The sequence below is a fragment of the Tachysurus vachellii genome, chromosome 3 (genome assembly GCF_030014155.1).
Source record: "Tachysurus vachellii isolate PV-2020 chromosome 3, HZAU_Pvac_v1, whole genome shotgun sequence".
Lineage (NCBI taxonomy): Eukaryota > Metazoa > Chordata > Actinopteri > Siluriformes > Bagridae > Tachysurus > Tachysurus vachellii.
This window is the reverse complement of record NC_083462.1, coordinates 7,923,862-7,948,693: the sequence shown is the minus strand read 5'-3', so window position 1 is coordinate 7,948,693 and position 24,832 is coordinate 7,923,862. Positions and strand designations below refer to the sequence as shown.

Here is a 24,832-nt window from a genome sequence, read left to right as displayed (position 1 = left end):
TCATCCTCTCTCATCTGCCATTCACAGTCCACAGATCAGGGGCCATTAACAATCAATTACCCAGCAAGCAAAACCACAGTCCTCACTGCTCTGTGGTTATACAGTATGTCTTAATGTAGAACACAGAGATGGTAGAAAAAATATCCTTATAGGTATCTATAAATGTATATCATCGCTTTTTTGGTTATACAGTATATTAATACCTTACACAGTGTGCACACACTAATTCGAGATGTTGCTGTCACCAGCAACCTGACATCCATTGATTTTTGGCAGTTCGTGGCCATTCAGCCTCAGACCACTGAACACACTGATTTGAGGCATTCCTCTTTGCAGGACGGATGTCTCCATAACTAGAAAGCGTGGCTGTTTATCCAGCCCAGCCCCATCGTGAGCATGGAGAAGCTCAGTCAGTGGAACAGAGTGCAGTGAGAGAGGAGCGCTCCGGGGAAAATGAGATGAGACGGGAACGCTTCATTGACCGGGCGTCTGTATATGACTCATTCTGTGTGAGGTATCAGCAGATAGGTTTCCATCCATTCCTAAGCCACCACTGTTTTCTCTACATCTGCAAATGGGTGTACTGCAGTGCTTATAACTTCATGTCAAATCTGGGGCTGGAGGTAAAATTGGATGTAACAGTATGCATGCTGGAATGTCAAAGAAATGAGAGGCTTTGAATTCAGACTACATTCTATTAGCAATTATTTAGGTAAACATAATAATATGTGGTCAGTAGTATGATCATCTATGGTGGTTTCTTTGTAAAAGTAAAGGGGGTCTAATACAGATGAGATACAGTAAAGTGTCTATAAAGTCAGCCTATATAGTAGCTGAATAATGCATTGCTCTTATTTACACACTTATCTCCAACCTTGGCCCATCCGAAAAAATTAAAACATATATAGCTGTACAGGTAACTGCCTCGCTCTAAAAGATATCTTCAGACAATACATTCATTCATTGATTCATTCATTCATCTTCTACCACTTATCCGAACTACCTCGGGTCACGGGGAGCCTGTGCCTATCTCAGGCGTCATCGGGCATCAAGGCAGGATACACCCTGGACGGAGTGCCAACCCATCGCAGGACACACACACTTTCATTCACTCACACAATCACACACTACGGACAATTTTCCAGAGATGCCAATCAACCTACCATGCATGTCTTTGGACCGGGGGAGGAAACCGGAGTACCCGGAGGAAACCCCCGAGGCACGGGGAGAACATGCAAACTCCACACACACAAGGCGGAGCCGGGAATCGAACCCCCAACCCTGGAGGTGTGAGGCGAACGTGCTAACCACTAAGCCACCGTGCCCCCCTTAGACAATACATCTCAGTGTAAAATATATAAACTTACCTGTACACCTTCTCATGTACTGTATATAAATAATCATTGTATCCAATCAGCCAATCACGAGGCCACATCACAATGCATAAAATCATGCAGCTACAGGTAAAGAGCTTCAGTAAATGTTCATATCAAACAGCAGAACATTTGCAGTGACATTGTAAACAAAGACCTGGTCCAGTTTTGAGTCTGTGTTCACTGTAGCATCAGCTTCCTGTTCTTGGAAGGCAGGAGTGAAACCCGATGTTGTCTTTTGTTGTTGTAGCACATCCACCACAAGGTTATGTATTCAGAGATGCTTTTCTGCTCACCATGGTTGAAAGGTGTAGCCTTCCGGCCAGCTCCACCGGCGTAGCCATTCTCCTTTATAGCAAACCCAGTGTCTCTACCTTCTTTTTCTTGTACTGTTCTGTGTAAACTCTAGAGACTATTTTGCTTTGCAATCCCAGGAAATCTCCAGATTCTGAAACAATCAAACCAACAACCATGCTGGTTAAAACATATAAATCATACAGTACATTGTTCTTTAATAAATAAACATTGCCTGTGGTGTAAAGTTTGCTGTAGTAGAAAAGTAATAAATCTCACTGGAGCATGCTGCTCAAGGAAATTCATCAACTTCAGGGTGATAGATACTGTATCTAGAGATTTATTTCAAATAATGCTAGGAACGTATATAGAGAGAAGTAAATAGTTAAATATTTATTCAGTGTGATAACTAAATATTCACTGCAGTCCTGATATTTGAATAAAATAGCGTCTGTGATCACACTGTGTCAGTCGACTTTACAACGAAAGCTGCCAAATGATTAAAAAGTGATGCTCTGTTATGCAGCTTAACCGAGAACCATGTCATTATAAGCAATAACTTGAATTCGACGTGATATGACATATACCGAGCAAACACGATAAACCACTGTCATTTAGACAAAGGTTTAGACACAGATTGTCAAACAAGGGAGAAAATGTATGTAAATGAGGGCATTGAAATGGCCAGAATGTGCCACTTCACATCTCCGGCAGTCAAATTAAAAGTTTTATTAAGTCAGGTTTCCTTGCTTAGATGCAGCTATCATAACAGCACACTGTCAAAGAGGCGTGCTCATCTTTTTCATCCCTGCAGTTTGTTGAATGTGAAAATGTTAATTGGATAGCACAGTGAGAAATATTATATCCAATAGGACCCACCTTGTATTGCCAAAAAAAGCAATATTGTAAATGAGATTTTAATTTGGATAATCTTTTAAACTTTAATAGAGCCGGAGCCAGTGGGCATATTGCAATTGCTACATCATTATTAAACAAAAGTGACACAAAATCATCCATTCTCAGTCTGTGACAGATAAACGCTTTCCACCACACAAATAATATTAGTTCTGCCTACTGACACCAGCTCTTATCTCCATATTGGTTTATTGGGCTCACAGTGCTGTCAGGTGCCGGACGATTTGACAGAAATGTTTGCATATATGAATAGCTGCATAGATAGATGTGTGTGTGTGTGTGTGTGTGTGTGTGTGTGTGTGTGTGTGTGTGTGTTCAGATCCTGCAAAGTAGCCTCCGGCATGACAAATAAGATGAAACCATATCAGCAATCTAATGAAATTCCTCCTGCTCATCAAAGATGGGTTGTGGACTATTATGCTTGGAGAGAAGACACTGAAACTTTCAGACAAAGGGGATGATGTTAAACGGCAGATAACTTTACAGTTTGTTCTGACTGTACATCAATTTCACAATTAAGGAATAAAACATGATGAGATGTTGCGTCCCCATCATCCCCAAAACATTTTATTTATCTTTTTTAGCATCATTTTGAGTTTATTTTAAAATTGAATACCGTTACATCCATGTTAAAACATCCTTCACCAGACTTTCTTTTTTCTCTGTCTTTAATTATTAAGCAAAGAAATAAAAGATGCAACGAGTTACAGAGAAACCTCAAAGTGCAAAATCTGTCATGTCAGCACATTTCTTTACTGTTATACTTGATTGTAACAGAGAGGCTTTAAAAGGCTAAATAAATGTCTCCTCATGGAAGCTTCACCAGATCAACAAGCGTTTTTTAAGTCACCAGCGTGGAGAGCGAGCGCACGTCTAAACACAGTACGTGTGCGAGCTGTAGTTATAGAAATACAGGCTGCGTTGATAAAACCTAGGATTTGCCTCAGAATTAGCTGGAAATTATTTCTGAGCTGCTGTTAGGGAAGTCATTTTCCTCAGCATGGTACACTGTTACTGTACATGGTATAAACTTTCCTTTAGTACGACACCCTGTATATATTATATATGAAGTGAAGACTATATCAGTTATATCTACACTTATTGTCCTGTACTGTATGTAGGTCTGTAGTACGTTAGTAGTACTTGTTAATGAAAAGCATCGTTTTGAAAAGATCTTTTCAATCCGCGTTATCACTGCTGAGAAAACAAATAGAGAGAGGTTCAAAAAATTTTGAACATGTTGAACACTGGCTTCCGGTAGCTGCACACATCAGATTCAAAACACTGATGCTTGCCTACAAAGCCAAAAACGGACCAGCGCCCTCTTACCTCAAAGCTCTTATCGCTCCTCACACTGCAGCCCGCACCATCAGATCCACCAGCGCTGCTCGACTGGTCCCACCATCTCTCAGGGTAAGAGTTAGATATACAACAAGACTCTTTTCTGTTCTGGCACCGTGGTGGTGGAATGAACTTCCCCTAGATGTCCGAACAGCCGAGGCACCGTACTGTATATCTTCAAACGACGGGTGAAGACCTACATCTTCTTAACACTTATACTAGCTCTTATTATCCCTGTTTGTTTTATGTGTATATTTAAAAATAAAAACCTGAACAGAGTTTTAGGTTGATGATATCATAAGTCTGTAACCTTAAGCACTTAAGTGCTGATGTATTCATTGTTAGAGACTTCAAAGCATTTTTGTACCTCTGTATAAGGCCGTCTGCCAAACGCCGTATATACCGTATGTACTGTAAACCTAAACATCCTGTGCACAGAAGGTCTACAGGAGAAGGTACGGTGGTCCCTAATCCCCTGATCAATGGGATACAGGAAAGCTTAGGAAGTGTGTTTAGCAACAGATGGGTTGTTTTTAATATCTGTATTTCTAATTAACCTCAGAGTCAGTGTCAAGTTCATAACTGGTCCCACCTAGAGACTTATATAATCCCATTCATGCAGGTATTATTTTATATTTGTATATTTTGTAAAGAATTTACCTTGCTCTATTTCCCAAAATATATAAACAAATAATTAACCTAATTTAAAGCGGTGCAACCTTCACATTCTTCTCATAATAAGAATGGATGTAGAAACATGGACAATCATTTTAATGGTTATGTTTTTTGTTTGTACAAGAAACTACAGATGTGAAAGTTGCTCATGGCCACATGAAAGCACAGCTATATTTTATTTTTGCATCCTGTAGGATCTCAAGCTCCAACAGATGCCCTGTGAACCTTCTGGGTTATGAATGAATGGATGGATGGATGGATGGATGGATGGATGGATGGATGGATGGATGGATGGATGGATAAATGGGACCCCATTTTATCCATATTTAGATTAACGTTAGGCCAAATCATACCAGTTACATCCTTAGAGCTCATATATGTATTGTAAATATATAAATGCCCCCTCTATATTTACTTTTACCCATCTATCCTTCATATAGAGCTACAATGTTTACTTTAATCGACAGAATCTGCTCTGGTGTGTCTTGACATTCAGCTGAGAAAATGGTTTTGTTTAAAGAAAGAAATAAGGTTCTGTTCATTCTCAGTAAGTAAATCCTCTTATACAAACATCCATGTACTCATTTCCTGACATCACTGTTCATTACATCCTTGATCCAACCTTTAATATAGCTTAAAGTGCTCCAAATGACAGAGCCATATAGTGGTTTCAAAGATTTCAAAGGACAACCCAGTTAATTCAGCCTGGTGAGTTGCTTAGCGGCTCAATCAGTTCAGTCCAGCCGTGTCCCAAATCCGTGGCCAATTTCAGATGATGTCATTATCTGTTAACAGCTTTGACACAGGTGGGAAAATGCTCCACTTTCAAGAAGCCAAGCAGCAAAGCTCAGTCTATTTCTTTCTTTCTTTCTTTTTCTTTTTTTTTTTTTATCAAACCGATGATGTAATGCTATATTTTTCAGCCGGTTAAGGTTGGGGGCAAGAAAGTGTGCTAGCACCACCTTATGGAAGTGTGAGGAAGTGTTTGTGTTAGATAACAAAGAGGCATCATGTATTTATGACAGAAGTTAAGTCAAAGAATGATGTAATGCAAAAAGTGTGTAATGGGAGTGAAATGGCTAAAGCAAATAAAATCCAGACAAAGAACGATGTGGAAAAGGTTATAGAGTCTGTATATATAGAAACAGAAAGCGTGTTCAGTCCCTGAGTGCTTAAATATACAAAGGGATTTCAGGGATTGACTAGAATTATATATATATATATATATATATAATATTTTCTTCAGTGGTGACGTTAAATGACCTGTGCTTGCTCGGCTTATCTCATCACATCATCACGACATCCAGATACCGTCAGGATGCATCCAAATCCACTTAGAGCTGCAGGAGAACTGTGTTCCTTCATCTGAAAATGCAAATGTAATTACGCTAAATAGGCTGAGCTGCAAGCACGACCAGGAAGCTTTGTATGTTTCAGAGAAATAATTTAAAACATTGCTAAACCCTAATTTCTTGCTCTCAAGAAACACCGTTTTGCCTTCACCAACCCATTATCAGTTCATCTTCACGTCATACGTCATAAATCACATCGGTGTATTACACTCATGCTTGAAATCTAATTGTGCATGAATTATCCATTATAAGCCATGAAAAATGAACATTTTCCTTCTTTAACATGTGGAAATGTGCGGAATGTTCCATGTGTTCCTCATGTTTCCCATGATCCACATGTTCCTCATGTTCCACACGATCAACAGGAATTAGCATCAAACGAATGTCTTGACGATCACAGGAAGAAGAAAAGTAGGTTTTCTCATTCTCTCTCTTTCTTTTATAGTTCCAGTGATATTATGATATGATATTGACTTATTAGAACACTCTGAAAGTACAAACCTGTTACCCAAACTATAGATTGAATAAAGACCCCTGATTAAAAACAAATGAAGTAAATCATCAGAATTCCCCCTGATGCCATTAACATGGACCCCGGATACCAAGAGCAGTACTGGGATTTCTAGGTTCATCCAAATATGTGAAACCCAACAATTAGACAAATGAAGTCGGTAATTGTCTGTCTAATTACTTCTTATCACACAGTGGTCCTAAGAGGGGGAAAACACTGATTCGTTTTGAAACTCAGACTATGACCCCGGGGGCACGGTGGCTTAGTGGTTAGCACGTTCGCCTCACACCTCCAGGGTCGGGGTTCGATTCCCACCTCCACCTTGTGTGTGTGGAGTTTGCATGTTCTCCCCGTGCCTCGGGGGTTTCCTCCGGGTACTCCGGTTTCCTCCCCCTGTGCAAAGACATGCATGGTAGGTTGATTGGCATCTCTGGAAAAATTGTCCGTAGTGTGTGATTGCGTGAGTGAATGAGAGTGTGTGTGTGTGCCCTGCGATGGGTTGGCACTCCGTCCAGGGTGTATCCTGCCTTGATGCCCGATGACGCCTGAGATAGGCACAGGCTCCCCGTGACCCGAGGTAGTTCGGATAAGCGGTAGAAAATGAGTGAGAGTGAGACTCTGACCCTCAGATACTCCATACAAAAGACCACCATATTGATTAACTGATTGACTTTATAGAGTAAAAGTTACATGTATTTACTACAGAGATTGTATTCCCAATGAGTCTCTATTAACATTTTAATCAAAACTACAGCCCACATACTATACATACAAAATAATAATAATAATAATATTAATAATAATATTAATAATAATAATAAAAAAATACCAGTTTACTCTTTGCTTTAGACTCCATCTTAGTCATTTGGAAAATGTTGCTGTAATCTAATCTACGTATAAATATAAGAAAATGTAGCAGCATGTGAAAACTCACTGATTAACCTGACTAAATAATGGCATTTCTTATGACAGCGCGCCCTCTTGCGGTTAAAATGATGTATTTATTTATTTATTTATTTATTTGTTTGTTTGTTTATTTATTTATTTATGTATTTATGAATTAGTTTGTTTATATGTTGTAGTTATATGCTTCTTAATCCCATATCAATACAGTTGGATTTTCTGCCTACTCAAACACTACCATGTTTTCTTATTAAAGACCACAGGGCTGTCAATCACCTGTAAATAAATAAAATAAGATCATAAAATGGGGCACGGTGGCTTAGTGGTTAGCACGTTCGCCTCACACCTCCAGGGTTGGGTGTTCGATTCCCGCCTCCACCTTGTGTGTGTGGAGTTTGCATGTTCTCCCCGTGCCTTGGGGGTTTCCTCCGGGTACTCCGGTTTCCTCCCCCGGTCCAAAGACATGCATGGTAGGTTGATTGGCATCGCTGGAAGAATTGTCCCTAGTGTGTGATTGCGTGAGTGAATGAGAGTGTGTGTGTGCCCTGTGATGGGTTGGCACTCCGTCCAGGGTGTATCCTGCCTTGATGCCCAATGACGTCTGAGATAGGCACAGGCTCCCCGTGACCCGAGGTAGTTCGGATAAGCGGTAGAAGATGAGTGAGTGAGTGAAGCTCATGAAATAAGTTCATTTATTTTGAGCTCTGTTTTTAATTGAGGTCCTGGACATACAATAGAAATATATGTGTACTGTAGATTGTACAGTATATGAAATTAGTTACTTGGCTTTGATTGTACTGTAATGCAAAAATTAGTATCAAGTTTCCTTTAAATTACGATAAGGAGTAAAAAAAAAACACTCATAGCAAAAACACAGTGATCCGTCGAAAACATTAAAAACCAAACCTTAAAAAAAATACATAAATTTACACTTGATCTTTATCTATAATACAGTTGAGCTCAGGCTGATATCTCATGAAGGCCATAATCTCCTACACACATCAGTCCTGTTTCTTGATGTGTCTTGTGTTGTTTTGCTCCTGAGAGCTGCAGTCAGGGCAGAAGCTGTTGGTTGCAGGTTGTACGAGTCCTGAACTCGTGTGTGTGGTTGGTTCATCGATACATCTGTATAACTTCATGAAGTTGGGACAGCGCTCCATAAAATGGCAAAAATCATCTGACAGAGAGGACGGAACAGACGTTTCAGAGGACGTTTTAGTGATGTACACTTTCTGTACTGTTTCTGATGTAATTCTGTACCCAAGCAGATTTTACTTCCTACTGACTTTTCGCCGCATAAATTTAAAGAGCCTTTTTGTTGAATTTTCAAACACGACATCTTACTTTAATAACTTTTTCAGGAGAAGACTACAGCAAACACAGTCGCACAGACAGTGATTGTGTAAGAAGGGGAGAGAGAGAGGAGAGAGTTAGAGTGAGGGAGGGAGGGAGGGAGGGATAAGAGGGAGGGAAGGAGAGAGTGAGGGAGGGAGAGAGACAGAGAGGGAGGGAGGGAGAGGGAGGGAGGGAGGGAGAGAGGGAGAGAGTGAGGGAGGTAGAGAGTGAGGGAGGGAGGGAGGGAGGGAGGGAGGGAGAGGGACGGATGGAGGGAGGGAGAGAGGGAGAGAGTGAGGGAGGGATAGAGACAGAGACGGAGGGAGGGAGAGAGTGAGGGAGAGAGACAGAGAGGGAGAGAGAGAGAGAGAGTGAGTCAGTGATTGAGTGAGTGCAAGGGTGAGAGTGAAAGAGAGAGAGAGACAGAGAGGGAGAGAGAGTGAGGGAGGGAGAGAGACAGAGAGGGAGAGAGAGAGTGAGTGAGTCAGTGATTGAGTTAGTGAGAGAGCGCAAGGGTGAGAGTGAAAGAGAGAGAGAGAGAGTGAGAGAGAGAGAGGAAGAGAGAGAGAGTGAGTGAGTCAGTGATTGAGTGAGTGAGAGAGTGCAAGGGTGAGAGTGAAAGAGAGAGAGAGAGAGTGAGGGAGGGAGAGAGAGAGAGAGAGAGAGTGAGTGAGTGAGTGAGTGAGAGAGAGTGAAAGGGTGAGTGAGTGAGAGAGAGAGAGAGAGAGAGAGAGAGAGAGAGACATCTGCCCAGATCACCTCACATTAATTTAGGTAATCTGTAGGCTGTACCATGTAATATCACTCTGCCACTGACAGGAGATATAATTACCAAACGTGATCTTTCCTTTGTCTCTTGTATCCACAGCTCTGAAGACGTCACCCACAGAAACATCTTCCACACCAAGTACAGATTTCAGAATGACGGCCAACTCGTCTTCCACAATGGCTCTGTCGTCCTCAGCCTCAAACATCTGTACAAAACAGACAAAACACACTGTGCTACTGTCGTGTCTAACAGTTTCATTTAGTACTCATTAATCCCTCATAGTCTATTCACTACTTAGCAACTGCTGTCTGTTTAAACCCAGACCGAGTAAAAACAGCCTCACTCTAAAGGCCAGCTGAAGAGTCTTGAGATACTTAGAGGGTCTGCAGATCACAGACAGAGCAATGACATATTCCCTCACATCCATCTGACCGTGCTGTGGGAAAACACGACACGAGGTGATTAGAAGGTTTGCTAGACTGTAATGTCGGCCATGTTGCACAGCATGGCTTTAGTGATGACTTTAAATAAAAAAAGATATTAGAATAGACGGACTTGATCTCATCAATCTATTTTTTTTAAACAATGTGCTACTACTGACCTCCTCAAACAGTGTGAAGATGTCCTGCAGCGTTTCTGTCAATGGAAGCTTTAAATACTCTGTGAATTCCTCCAGACTCAGTTTGCGTCCAGAGAGATTGCATGCTTTTTTGCCCTCCTCTTGCAGGAACTCATCTGTGACTCCTAACTTCAGCCTGAAAGCCAAAACAAAAGGAATAAAAAATGTGCAACATTAAATTGTCACATACACGCTTTAAGTTTTCACATATCCCAGGTTATTATGAGCCCTGGGGTCAGAGCGCGGGGTCAGCTATAGTACAGCGCCCCTGGAGCAGGTGAGGTTAAGGGCCTTGCTCAAGGACCCGACGGTGATATCTCAGCAGCTTGTGGGCTTGAACCCCGACCTTCTGATCAGTAACCCGAAGCCTTAACCACTGAACCATCATGTCGTCATACTTATTTAACTGTATCCAGTAACTTTACAGCAGACATAATGTGTCACACCTTGAAGAAATAGCCTAAAACTGCAGAAGACCTCACTGGGTTTCTCACCTGTCAGTCAAGAACCGTGGGCAAGTCGTAGTAAACAATACAAACCGTCTGATAGCAACAGCCGTGAGACGGTTACAGTCACAAAAATCACACTTTTCCTCTATTCTGATCTTTGATGTTCTATATAACTCAAGCTCTTGTCCTGTATCTGCATGAATATAGATGTTTGCATCTATACTCACAATATCACTCAGTTAAAATGGAAAAATGTGAAGTTTAGGACAGAATTTGTCCCAAACAAACAAACCCCCGATGTGTGACCTGCTACTACTGTACATCAGTGACAACATTGAGAAGTCAATATTTTGTGCTGCTAATTATTATGCTGAATATTCAAACAATCTTTCTATATCTTAATTTCCCTCATCTGCATTTGCGGAGGTTAATCTTTGGGAGATTAAGGCTCTGATATTTTATGGTACAATGGAACCTGTTCAATACAAGTGCAGATTTTCCTGTCAGATATTCAACACTTTAAAACCATTTTCTATCAATCGATCAGTAAACAAATAATCGCTGACTCACACTGCTTCATCACCAGAGGGCGCTGTTCTGAAAGCTAAAATTTAAATCAGTCTGTACCCTTCAATCCCAACATAGCAAAGCATGCACACTTCACGTTCTAGTCTAAATCCAGCTGGAATGAAGCTCAGTGCCACACCCGGCAGTTTGATTTTCCATTACTCAGTCCAGATCCTTCCTAAGCCTGAAAACCATTTACTTTCTATCCGTGCATCAACACGATCCAAAAAATTGACGTTCCAAAAAGTCAGCCAAAGAAAAGGCACAACCAGATGTTAATATACCAGAAGCATAACCAGAGTTAATATACATCAACGTAGCACACACTACTGTATGTTCCCTTAACACTCGGTGTTATCTTAGAAGGAGAACACAGAACCTTCCTGATTTGTTGGCCGGACTATGCTGTGATTGATATTTTTAGGTGGTATCAGCTGTTATAACATTTACATTTACACTCATATCCAGAGTGACTTACATTTTTTAATCTCAGTTTATACACCTGAGCAATTGAGGGTTAAGGGCCTTGCTCAGGAGCCCTGCTGTGGCAACTTGGTGGACCTGGGATTCGAACCAATGACCTTCCGATCAGTAGTCGAACACCTCAACCACTGACCTACCACATCCCACATAAACCCTACATACAAAAGTTTCTACTACAGAATGTCTGCATATATGAACTGAACAGAACGAACCTGAACCCTAACTCTGGGCTTTATCAGTATACTTGATGCAGAGATTGCAAAAAGATTAAATTGTCTCCCTCTTGCAAGCTCAAATATATTCCAATAAATTTACAGCATGACAGAAGATGAGGAAAAGTTAGAACTGCTTATTTTGTTCCACATTTACAATCAGAATTAAAACTCAAGGCTCGGACACGCCCCGTGTGTAACGACCAATCCCAGGCTTACGTGTTCGTTCCCCAAAATCGCCATGTGCACTACACAATAAGCTTCTTCTCTACGCCATGTCCTTGGTGGAAGCCGGCCAAACGTCATCTCTGCATGAAATATTCAGAAGTTTTTAAAGAGTCTCTGAAGTCACTCACCCGAGTTTATGCACCAGTCTGGAGAACTCCAGCAGGCCTGAGTGGCCAGGTAAACTCAGGGGACCTTTGATCACTGAGAGCTGGCCGTCTTCAAACGAGTATTCTGCGGTCGGTAGTTGCAGAGCTCTGAAGAGAAGATTTTTTTTTTAATAAAATAGCAAAAACTGAGATCGTACGTGTCATCATGTGAAAGTTCTGGATTGTTAAGCTTGAAGTGGACACTGACTTGGCCATGATGTTTCTCACGTTGCTGGCAAACAGAGTTGGATTTCTTTTTTCTTCCTCTGATGGTGTGTAAACAGGGAGATACTGAGCAAACACAAGCAGAGGGGCTTTTTTATTATTAGTAAATGACACACAGGAAACTATACTTTCAATTAAGTACATTTTATCATATATATATATATATATATATATATATATATATATATATATGATAAAATGTAATATATATATATATATAATATATATATGATATAAATGTAATATATAACACCGTCGCTGTCGGGCGGAAACCTCGTTTGTCCAAATTTGGTCAATTTCATATTTTTTCACATATCGATGCTATTGGTCAGTCCCCACGTGGGTCTGTTATTTTTACAAGTTATTAACCAATCTAAAGTCTTGAAAATAGCTTGAGCACAAATCTTATAACTCCATTGTACACTTCAACTGTCCACCTCTTCCTCACTCCGCGGGAGAGATTCACAGCATATTTCTCCTCAAGAAGAGTCGCAACGAATCAACACGTCTTCTGAGGTAAATGTCTTCAAAACACTGGGCTCAAAGAAAAAAAAATCTTGACCCCCACTAGTTCTGGTGCTCGTCTGAGGACAGGAATTTAGCACAAGACAATCCACTGCAAAGCGGACTAAACCCTGTGCACTGCAGATAAGGTACGGCGTTTTTTTAATTTCCTGAAAAATAAGGGTTTTGGAGATACGAAATTTCCACCTGACAGTGACTATAAATATATATATATATATATGTATATATACATATATATATATATATACATATACATATATGATTCCACAAAATGATCACCTCGATCTCTACAGGATTGTGGATCTGACACAACGTGAGCCACAGAAGCGTCAATCTAAAGGCAAAACATTTTCCATCAGCCCTTTAATTACTGTATCACAATTATATTAATAATGTATTTAAATGTTATTTATCTAAACTGCCTCAGAATGAGGACTGTCAATGTGTGTAACAACTCACGCTCCAGGTCCTCGCCATGTCCACGACATCGTGTCCTAGTGGTGAAAAGGGAAAAAAAAATGAACTAAACACACAAGGCCATGTGGTTACTCCAGTTTGCACAAAAGCTCCTGAACAGATAAGGCATCTGTCACAACCTGGGAGGAAGGAGACAGACCCGTAGGCAGGATAGCTTCAAATGAAAGGGGTTTAATAAATGAGGAAGACAAAGACAGAAAAGACGATAACGGAAACAATACAAATGAGGACACTTAACAATGACTAGACATAACGAAGGGGTAAACGTAACTAATGATGGCAGCGCGGCTCATTTAAATATAAAAGACAATGGTGACACAATATGGATCAGGTGTGACGACAGGGAGGAGCAGACGAAGGCGGGGCAGACACGTGACAAGGAACAATAACAAAGGCACATGGCCAAAAAGTCCGGGCTGAGTCCTGACAGCGTCAAAGTCACGTGTGCACGTGGATCTAAAATTCAGGCCTCGCCATGTGGGAAGTTTTCAGAGTATCCCATGCAACCTGAGCATCGTGCATTTATAATTAATGAGAGGTGTGTGGGGTAGGAGACATTAAACATTAGAATTGTGAGAGAGAAGAAGAAAAATTAACAATAGGCTAATAAAGCAAAAAGAGAAGATAAGAAAACTTATTGTCTGTCACAAAGCATGAACATTTGAGACATTTACATCGCCTTACAGAAACCTTTACCATGTCACTGAGTCATGTTTTTATTTAAATCCATAGGTGTGAAGCGCCCATCGTCTAAAACTCGTTGTTGCTATAGAAACGCTAAAACACAGCCTATAATGCAGACCTTACAGCTGTTAGAGAAAATTCCTCAACACCTTCAAGGTCAAACAAGAATCAAACATTCAGCATCACCGTGATATATCTGACGGATCAAAACAAAGTAACTCATTATATAATGCTCAGTATCTTAAAATACGTTCTGTAAGGACCAGAAACTTCCTATTGAATATAATGAATCGTCCAAATTGCTGTTCTGATGTGCACATTAATATTCGGTTCTGCTGCTGGCACTTTTAACAAGAAGCAGGATGAAATCCTAATGTCCTTCTCCGGAGTCGGTATCATCAGGGTCCGAGTGCCCCAAGGTTTGTTCTTATGCTCAGAAAAACACTTTTCTTACCAGTTTGTTAAGGTAGCGCAGAACCACCGGCTGGACCGGGACCCCAGGAATAAAAGCACCTGAATGAGGAAGAAGAACATGTCGTTGTTGTTTAACAACAGAACACATTGATGTATTAGTACAGCTCATGCATGTTTATGATTGTGCGAAAGCAAACGCAAAAGCAGTCAGATTGTGGGACAGAAATGAGTAACATCCTTTTGTGTCAGTGGCCGTGTCTTCAGTTCACCTGAAGCTAATCATGAGAGCAGAACAATAAAAATATTTTACAGTAACACAGTGTGTGTGTGTGTGTGTGTGTGTGTGTGTGTGTGTGTGTGTGTGCGTGTGTCCACGTGTCTACTTGGGTTCATGCCTGTATATTTTTTCAATGTATTTTAGAGTGGGTTGAGTTCCATGATGTATCAGTCAATCTTCTTCTTCTTCTTCTTCTTCTTCTTCTTCTTCTATCATTATAACTAGACATTTTTACTATATAATTCATAGTATTCGCTTTTTAGATACAGGCAGGAAGACTGTCAGGATTTAAAGACAGACAGACAAGCACAGAGAGGGATAAACAGATAAAAACAGACAGACTGTCAGAACCACAGACAGTCAGTTACGGACAGTGAGACAGATAAACAGGCGAACAGGAAAACGGACAAGCGTTTAAATAGACAAGGAGAGAGAGAGAGAGAGAGAGAGAGAGAGAGAGAGAGAGAGAGAGAGAGAGAGAGAGAGAGAGAGAGAGAGAGAGAGAGAGAGAGAGAGAGAGAGGAGAGAGAGAGAGAGAGACAGACAGACAGACAGACAGACAGACAGACAGACAGACAGACAGACATAGATAAACAGGCAAAAAACTGGCAGTTTTTGAAAGTATGACAAAATATTTTGTAAAAATGTCCTTCTGGCATATTTGTCACTCATGAAAAGTGTGAGAGATGAAAAAAAAAGATGTGACAGGATATGAGACTCATGTAGGGAACGTGAGAAACGTCAGCTCTCTGCTTGAGTCGTGAGTAATTATGAAGTAATACAGTTGTAATAATTCACAGGGGCATGGGGAAGTGTTATAGACTGTTTTTGGATTCAGTGTCTTTGGATTACATTCAACCTGATGTGTGTGTGTGTGTGTGTGTGTGTATGAGTGTGAGTGTGTGTGTGTGTGTGTGTGTGTGTGTGTGTGTGTGTGTATGAGTGTGAGGAGTTGGTCTGTTCACCTCAGAACAGGTGTAAACAGAACAGTGATGAACCCAATGACTTTCCCTCTGAACACAAAGCTCTCTTTCAGGTGCCGATCGGTTGCCGTACAGTAAACCAAGGGCATCTGACTCAGTTTCCCTAAATCTAAGTACCTTCTAACCTTCAGCTTTTCCGAGGGCAGATCTCTGAGCATGTGCACCTTTGAATAGCTTTGTAGTTGAGTAAGCTTAAGAAAATGACTTGACAGCCACCATTCTGTCACACTCTAGCCTGGATTTGTGTTCATTACCTCAGGCAGTATTCGATTAACCTGAGTGGTTGCAGTCAGACCAAACCTTTCCTTTACTATATGCTGGTAAAACAGACTCCAGAATTCAATATTGGACTGTAGGTCTGAAAAATTCTGAGAATGTCAACACAAATGTCATAGTGATATAGGATTTGTGCATGGCAGGTGTAAAGCAGAATTTTCCCATCCACCAGGTCTGTGGAACCAGTCCTCCATCACTGACGTGTCATGGTGCAGTGAAACTACCAGATTGAATGGAGCTACAAAACAAAGTGTGACAAGCTAGCGAGAAAAAAAAACAAATAAGGGATTTTAGAACAAAAAAGAAGAGGATTAGGAGTGGGAGGAAGCACAATAAAAGAAGCACAATAAAGCCATGAGTGAGACAGGATCAGTAAAACATAACAGGACTGGACAGTGCACACAGGAAGAGGAAGACAATCACTGAATTTCACAGGCAAGTGAACTGTTACGGTCCACAGGAGAGACAGAAAACAAACACACACACAAATACACACACACTCACACACACAGAAACATAACACCCATGGTGACCAGTGCCCGGTCTGTATACACATATTCTCTGACTCTCACAGAGTGAAAGAGACGGGGATATGTTAGGATAGAAAGACAGACAGATATGGAGACAGATAGATAGGGAGTGAAATCATGTACCAGGCTTAAACGTGATGAGGCAGGTTCTGTTGGTGCAGGTTCCCTCAGGAAAAATCATGATCTGAAATCAAATCAGAAATAAGAACATGTTTTATGGAAAACAGACATGTCAACATGGACTGTTCGAATTCCATATGCAGAGAGCTTCAGATATTCAACACAGACAGACAGACAGGGTTAGATAAACAGACAAGATGATGGACAGACAGACAAGACAATGGACAGACAGACAGGTACAAAAACAGACAAGACAATGGACAGACAGGCAGACAGACAGACAGATAGACAGACAAAAAAGGCCTTGGACAGACAGACAGACAGACAGACAGACAAAAAAGGCCTTGGAGAGACAGACAGACAGACAGACAGACAGACAAGATGATGGGCAGGCAGACAGACAGACAGGTACATGAACAGACAAGATGATGGACAGACAGGCAACAGACAGACAGTCAGACAGACAGACAGGTAGATAAACAGACAACATGATAGACAGTCAGACAGACAGACAGTCAGACAGACAGGTAGATAAACAGACAACATAATAGACAGACAGTCAGACAGACAGACAGACAGACAGACAGACAGACAGACAGACAGACAAACAGACATTCAGACAGACAGACAGGTAGATAAACAGACAACATAATAGACAGTCAGACAGACAGACAGACAGACAGACAAACAGACATTCAGACAGACAGACAGGTAAATAAACAGACAACATAATAGACAGACAGTCAGACAGACAGACAGACAGACAAACAGACATTCAGACAGACAGACAGGTAGATAAACAGACAACATAATAGACAGACAGTCAGACCGACAGACAGTCAGACAGACAGGTAGATAAACAGACAACATAATAGACAGACAGACAGACAGACAGACAGACAGACAGACAGACAGACAGACAAACAGACATTCAGACAGACAGACAGGTAGATAAACAGACAACATAATAGACAGACAGTCAGACAGACAGACAGACAGACATTCAGACAGACAGACAGGTAAATAAACAGACAACATAATAGACAGACAGTCAGACAGACAGACAGACAGACAAACAGACATTCAGACAGACAGACAGGTAGATAAACAGACAACATAATAGACAGACAGTCAGACCGACAGACAGACAGACAGACAGGTAGATAAACAGACAACATAATAGACAGACAGACAGACAGACAGACAGTCAGACAGACAGGTAGATAATCAGAGAAGATGATGGACAAACAGACAGACAGTCAGACAGAAAAACAGAAACTGATTGACAGGAAGTCAGACAGACAGTTAGAAACACAGACAGTCAGGTTTACACAGACGAACAGAAATTGAAACATAATGCAGATATACTGTAGTCTGCTGTCTCATGCTCTGCTGTGATTTCCTTATGATCCTAATCATCATCCTGTTTGTAATGACTGTAGTAAAGTGTGTGTTACCTGAGGCCACTGGCCTGCTGAGCACGCTCTGCGTTTAATCTCCTCCAAAGTTTTCCTGCGAGAATCAGGATCCGAGCGTGACACCAACACCGGACGGATGAACTTAATCAGCGCTGCGAAAGGAAGGAACAATCATGAAGAACTGAGACAGAATCTTAATAACTTAAACCTGTAAACCTGGGAAGACGTCGGTCACAGCCTCACGGGTTACTGCGGTACAAAAAGTGCCTCAGTATCTCAATATCTCATGCCTGAACAGTTCAAATGTGTGTAAGACCAGATCAGACTTACAAAGAAACCAAAAGAAAGAAAGAGAATAAAGAACTTGATTTGTAAACTTACTGCCCCAGACAGGAACGTGTTTGCTCTCTGCTTTCATCACTATCGATGACATGGTCATGGTCACAGGAATGCCATCAAAGTAAGAAGTGTGTGGTGCCAGTACGAGGATGGGAGCTTCACTGGGCAGAGCTAGTCTGCCTTTCACACGGATCCAGTGGAAGCCTCCAGAAAACCACATCGCCCTCATGATGCCTTTAATGATAAGCCCCAACATCCTGGAGAGTTGAAATTATCATGCATTACATCACAGCTCTTCAAATCTAATATCAAGCCTTTAATCAGTCAATCCAGGATTTCACAGTTTTGTGATTTGTTGCCGGTCAAAAACCCAGATTTTTTGTGCTTTTTTTTAAAAAAACTACATAAATTAGTAAATCTGAAATAACACGATTCTTCTTTTACCCTACCAGTGAAGACACATATATAGTAATGAATTCATACGATTTGAATGTAATGGAAAATTGTGAGATGAATATTCTGTTTCTTATCTTGAACCTTGTCCATTACATAATAACTTGGTGGTATACAGAAAAGCCCAATATTGCAATTTTACAAAATGCAGCGTCGACTCACCACCTCCACCAGGTAAGAGGCTCTACGGCGTCGTCGGTGCGGCCCATGGTGGCCAAGAATACAAAAGGCCATGCGAGCAACATGAAAAAAGCACCGCAGAGCAATCGCAGAGGAAACAGTGTTACAGTCATCAATGCAATCTGGGGGGACAAAAATACGTAAAATAAGTAAGTAAGTAAGTAAGTAAGTAAGTAAGTTTATTTATTAAATTCAGATTACACTGAACAAAGTGCTGTACAAAACACAGTAAAAGTACATTATCCAACAATGAGTATAAAAGCAAAAGTAAAAATGGCATGACAATGACAAGGTTTATTGGCAAATCATTCCTTTTAAAGGTTAATATTGAATAAACATCTATGAATGAAGACGACTAAACGAGTAAAAAAGAAAAGGAAAAATATTGTAGAGAAGCCGAAATATTACAGTGACTATAAATAGTGTCACAATACAACAAATTGAGATGTTTTCTTTATAAAGATTAAAACATAATGATTTTCAAATTATCTGGGCGTTCCCAATTAGAATGGCATGAATAACAAGTTAGTCAAAATATTAGTCAATTTTCTGTCTTGAAATCAAATACAATTCTTATACACACTTACTCCAGGACATCTGACACAAGTATTTATGTTATGGGCTACACATAGACCTGTACACCTGCTCATGCATGCAATTATCCAGTCCGAAGTCATACGAGTTTGGAAAAAACTCTCAACTGTCCAGTCTGAGTGATCCTGCACCGGTGCAGTTCATCCACCTCAAGGTTTGACGTGTTGAGATAATTGAACGTGTCTGTCTCGACGTGTCTGTCCATTCTCTTGATTTCCATCATAAACAACATGACATTTCGACCTACAGAGACATGTCAGTTTATACACTGCACCTTACTTAATTACAGTGAATGTAAATGTATGTTCAGGTGTACAGGTGTTCATAATAAAACGGACAGTGAGAGTATAATACGATATTTGTTTCTCGAATCCAGTATTTTAATGTTTTGAGTGCAAAAGAAAAACTCACTCATTTTCTACCGCTTATCCGAACTACCTCGGATCACGGGGAGCCTGTGCCTATCTCAGGCGTCATCGGGCATCAAGGCAGGATACACCCTGGACGGAGTGCCAACCCATCGCAGGGCACACACACTCATTCACTCACACAATCACACACTAGGGACAATTTTCCAGACATGCAAACTTCACACAAGGTGGAGGCGGGAATCAAACCCCCAACCCTGGAGGTGTGAGGCGAACATGCTAACCACTAAGCCACCGTGCCACCCAAGAAATACTCAAACAAATAAAAAATAAGGGATTTTTTTTCAGGGTTTTCTTCTTTCCATATATTTCGAGTCACTGATTAACAATTAACAATGATTAATATTTTTCCTTTTACTTGTTTTAGTCGTCTTGATTCATACATTGTACATTCATACATTAATACCTTTAATACACCACCATTTACCTTCTCTGTACAAACAATATGTTTTAATGGTATGACGAATAAAAAACATGAATAGTTTAAAATTTTAATTTATTTATTTATTTTTATTCTCATGCTGTTTTTTATTATCTCTCTGTGTGTGTGTGTGTGTGTGTGTGTGTGTGTGTGTGTGTGTGTGTGTGTGTGTGTGTGTGTGTATGTACAAATTCCTTGCATCCCTGGGAATAAAGCTCCTTCTGAATCTGATTCTGATTGGCTGCTCATGTGTTCACTCTCACCTGGACTTTCTGCACAGGACTGAGCTTCAGTTCGTGTGTAAAAGGGTTTGTAAAGTGCGTTGAAACTCGAAAATCCTCTCTATTCCCAGCTGGTGTCCTCTTTCTGTGCACAAGCCTCATTTTCACGAATCTAAAGTATAAACAAAATAAAAACTGTTTATCCGTCTTTTCTTCCTCAGCTAGAATTAAAAAGTATTCATTAGTCCACTCGGTCATCATCTGTATGTGTTGATCCCATGTTTTCCACACACATAATAATTCCTCTATAAATAAATAACAGAACACATCACAAGCAGTAAAACACTTACTCTCGACGTTGTGTCCAATAGGGAGTCGCTTTCTTGACGCATGCGCAGTGAGCTCTTTCGCAACTGTAGGAATCTATTTATATATATATTTATTTATTTGATTCGATTTGATTAGTTTACAGTTACACTCTTTCACATCCTTGTCATGTATAATACCATAAACTACAAATTGATTCATTAATAACTTAATAAATAAATAATAACTTATAAATAATAAACTCCTACTGCTCTAAATAAACTCTCTCTCTCTCTCTCTCTCTCTCTCTCTCTCTCTCTCTCTCTCTCTCTATATATATATATATATATATATATATATATATATATATATATATATACACACAATGTATATATATATATATATATATATATATATATATATATATATATATTTTAGCCTATAGAATTCGTGTTGAGGTTTTGTTCAAACTTACCATCGAAAAATACCCTCTCTAATGATTGTGTGTTTTTTTTTCATTGGTTGTTGCGTTAAATCTTACCCAGATAGGGTAAACTGTTTAAACTGTTGGCTTTGCCATGGAAATATGGAGAACCGTAGCCTGTATTTGGATTCTGTCTCCGTCTGTCACCCTCTTTGCTGAACATGAAGCAACATAAAATGTAATGCAAGTCTCACTGCCATGAAATCTATTTATCTAAAAAAAAAAAAAGAAAAAAGAAAGAAAATCAAAGTTCATCATTCACACTTAACTTTATTATTTTTACAGAAAAAATAAATGCTATTTTCTGATTGGCTATTGTGTAGCCTCTTTTTTTTTAATTGGCTGATAAGTGTCAGGCTCGACTAAGAACTTGAACCGCGCTTGATTCCTGCCCGGTTCCATAGAGACAGCGGTGCGGACTGATACATTTTGGGCGCTGCGGCATATTAAATATATGATAAATAGTCAAAAAGTTTTTCTGCGTGAGAAATACTATGTGTGACAGGAGAGCGTGATAAAAGACCGAAATGCGTGACTTGACGCATTTAAATCAAAACATCAGCCCTTATTTGGCTTGATGACGTCACTGATGGAACTATGACTCAGCAGTGACGTCATCAAGCATCAGCAGTGACTCAGCAGTGTGGCGTCTCAGCAATGACTCAGCAGTGTGGCCTCTTCAAACCATCAGTAGCAAGTGAGACATAGACATTGTAGTGCTATTATCGTCAAGTTTACAACGATTAATAGCTATTTTAAAACGAGTAGAAGTTTATCAGCAGTATTTAATATCACTTCTGAAGCTTTTATTAGTTTTTTGCCAGCGTGTTTTACAGCATTTTACCACAATTTTACCAGAAGTTTAAAAGTAAACAACAGCATCCAAATTCCACAATGGTTGCAGTGTTTGTTGGTGATCTTCACCCAGAAGTATCAGATCTGATGCTTCTAAATAAATTCAATAATGCAGGACCAATTCAATCGGTCCACGTCTGCAAGGACAAGGAGACCGGCTCGCCACTCTGCTACACCTACGTCAACTTTTGTTTTACCATCTTTACCATTTTGTTTTACCATCGGCTCGATGGTAAAACAAAGCAGACAGGAGAACTCTGTTCTCTACACTGTTTCTGCAGTTTAATATTACAATCACAATTACATGTGTAATTTACTGTAGTATTTTATAGTTTGATTATGTGGATATGGTCATGTTTTAAATGGTGCAACAAGATATGAAAATGTATTTTTATTAAATTAGATTAGATTGAACTTTATTGTCATTACACATGTGCAAGTACAAGGCAACAAAATGCAGTTTGGCATCAAACCAGAAGTGCAATAATCATCAACTGCCAGATGTACAGTATTTACAGTATGAGTACAGTATTTACAGTATAATGAGTTATATATAGAGTATAATAAACAGATACTATATTGTCTTGTTTTTTATTATTGAAATTAACGACTTATTTCTGCTATAAAGATGTTCAACATTGAACTTCTTATGGAGAGACCCATGAGGGTCATGTGGTCCCGCTGGGAACCCACCGTGAAGATTACCGAAGGGTATAACATCGTCATTAAGAACCTTGATCCATCCATCAATGGAATGCTCCTGAAAGGCCGCCAAATGTAAGTCAAGTGTAAATTAGTATGTTTTTACCAGCCAGGGTTCAAATATCAGGGTTTTTTACATTCCACTTTAACTTAGTGCTAAAGATTTATTGAACTCTTTGCATTGTTGACACAATTTTGCTGTAATTTTGCTGCCGAAGACATAACTTGTAACAGCAGGGTTTAGATAAAGACTCTAAGAGCAGCTTCTCTGTTGTGTTACAGCACCGTCGAGTACTTTAAGTCTCGGGAGGAGCGCAAGGCTGAAGACAAAAATCAGGGCAACAACTTGTACATCAAGAACCTGGATGACAGCGTTGACAAAGACTGCCTGTACAGGACATTTGCACAATTTGGAACCATCAAAAGTGCAAAGGTCACTTACAACTAATAATTGCTCCATTTTATTCTCAATAATCTCTATCGACTTCCCCTTACTGAGTGAAAAGCTTTTTCTGTCCTTTTTGTCCTTTTCTGTCCTTTTTGGTTCCTCATGGTCCTGCCTCTTACAGGTGATGATGGAGAATGGGCGTTCAAAGGGATTCGGCTTCGTCTGTTTTACATCATCCCAGGATGCCATGAAAGCCATGAACGTGATGAACGGAATGATGTGGGGCAAGAAAAAGATCTACGTTGGACTGGCTCAAAAGAAAGTGGAGCGAAAGGCTCTCCTACAGAGAATGTTCAGGAAGGAGTTCAGCAGTCCTGCTGTCAAGACGCCTTGCTCTGAAGACCTTGTCCAAACTGTTGGGACAGCTGCCACAAAATACATCGTGGAGGCTGTGGAGACAGCTGCCCCAGTGGACACTGTAGAAGGTGTGGAGAGAGTGGCCCCAGTGGACACTGTAGAAGGTGTGGTGACAGCTGCCCCAGTGGACACTGTAGAAGGTGTGGAGACAGTGGCCCCAGTGGACACTGTAGAAGGTGTGGAGACATCCACCCCAGTGGACACTGTAGAAGGTGTGGAGACAGCCACCCCAGTGGACACTGTAGAAGGTGTGGAGACATCCACCCCAGTGGACACTGTAGAAGGTGTGGAGACAGCCACCCCAGTGGACACTGTAGAAGGTGTGGAGACATCCACCCCAGTGGACACTGTAGAAGGTGTGGAGACAGCCACCCCAGTGGACACTGTAGAAGGTGTGGAGACAGCCACCCCAGTGGACACTGTAGAAGGTGTGGTGACATCCACCCCAGTGGACACTGTAGAAGGTGTGGAGACAGCCACCCCAGTGGACACTGTAGAAGGTGTGGAGACAGCCACCCCAGTGGACACTGTAGAAGGTGTGGAGACAGCCACCCCAGTGGACACTGTAGAAGGTGTGGAGACAGCCACCCCAGTGGACACTGTAGAAGGTGTGGAGACAGCCACCCCAGTGGACACTGTGGAAAAAGCTCCAGCTACACTTGAGGTACCGAACACATCTACATCTGTGGAATCTGTATAATGATAATATTCTGCATGCTTAATATTACAATACAGTGTATGATAGATACAGATAGAGTATGCACACACACACACACACACAGAGGGATTTTTTTATTTATTCATGTATTTATTTATTTTTTTTTTTAATACATTTTTGACTTCTGCATTTTTATTTCAGGAAACGCTGAAAGAAAAACATATTGTTTTTAAATTTTAAATATATTGTTGTTTGAATTTTTAATAAATTTTAAGAATAATCTCT

At 40.4% G+C, this 24,832-nt stretch overlaps 1 protein-coding gene across 1 annotated transcript; it reads right to left on the bottom strand.

The window, feature by feature from the left end:
- Positions 1-8,362: 8,362 nt before the first annotated feature.
- Positions 8,363-20,899, bottom strand: lpcat1 (lysophosphatidylcholine acyltransferase 1). The gene is made up of 14 exons (XM_060864860.1): positions 20,780-20,899; positions 19,056-19,195; positions 18,483-18,697; positions 18,141-18,253; positions 16,687-16,747; positions 14,538-14,596; positions 13,382-13,416; positions 13,202-13,256; positions 12,381-12,463; positions 12,155-12,280; positions 10,070-10,223; positions 9,812-9,904; positions 9,532-9,673; positions 8,363-8,541 (listed from the first exon to the last, which is right to left on the bottom strand). The coding sequence occupies exons 1-14, from the start codon at positions 20,897-20,899 to the stop codon at positions 8,366-8,368; spliced, it is 1,572 nt and encodes a 523-aa protein (XP_060720843.1). The 3' UTR covers positions 8,363-8,365.
- Positions 20,900-24,832: the final 3,933 nt, after the last annotated feature.

What these genes read in the sequence shown, in the direction of transcription:
- lpcat1 (XM_060864860.1), bottom strand. Translation starts at nt 20,899, where the DNA reads ATGAGGCTTGTGCACAGAAAGAGGACACCAGCTGGGAATAGAGAGGAT. An exon ending in CCTCATCACGTTTAAGCCTG is followed by an intron (nt 14,597 to 16,686) that starts GTACATGATTTC and finishes TTCCTCATTCAG; the next exon opens with GTGCTTTTATTCCTGGGGTC. An exon ending in CTCTTCAGCTGGCCTTTAGA is followed by an intron (nt 9,674 to 9,811) that starts GTGAGGCTGTTT and finishes TGTTTTGTACAG; the next exon opens with ATGTTTGAGGCTGAGGACGA.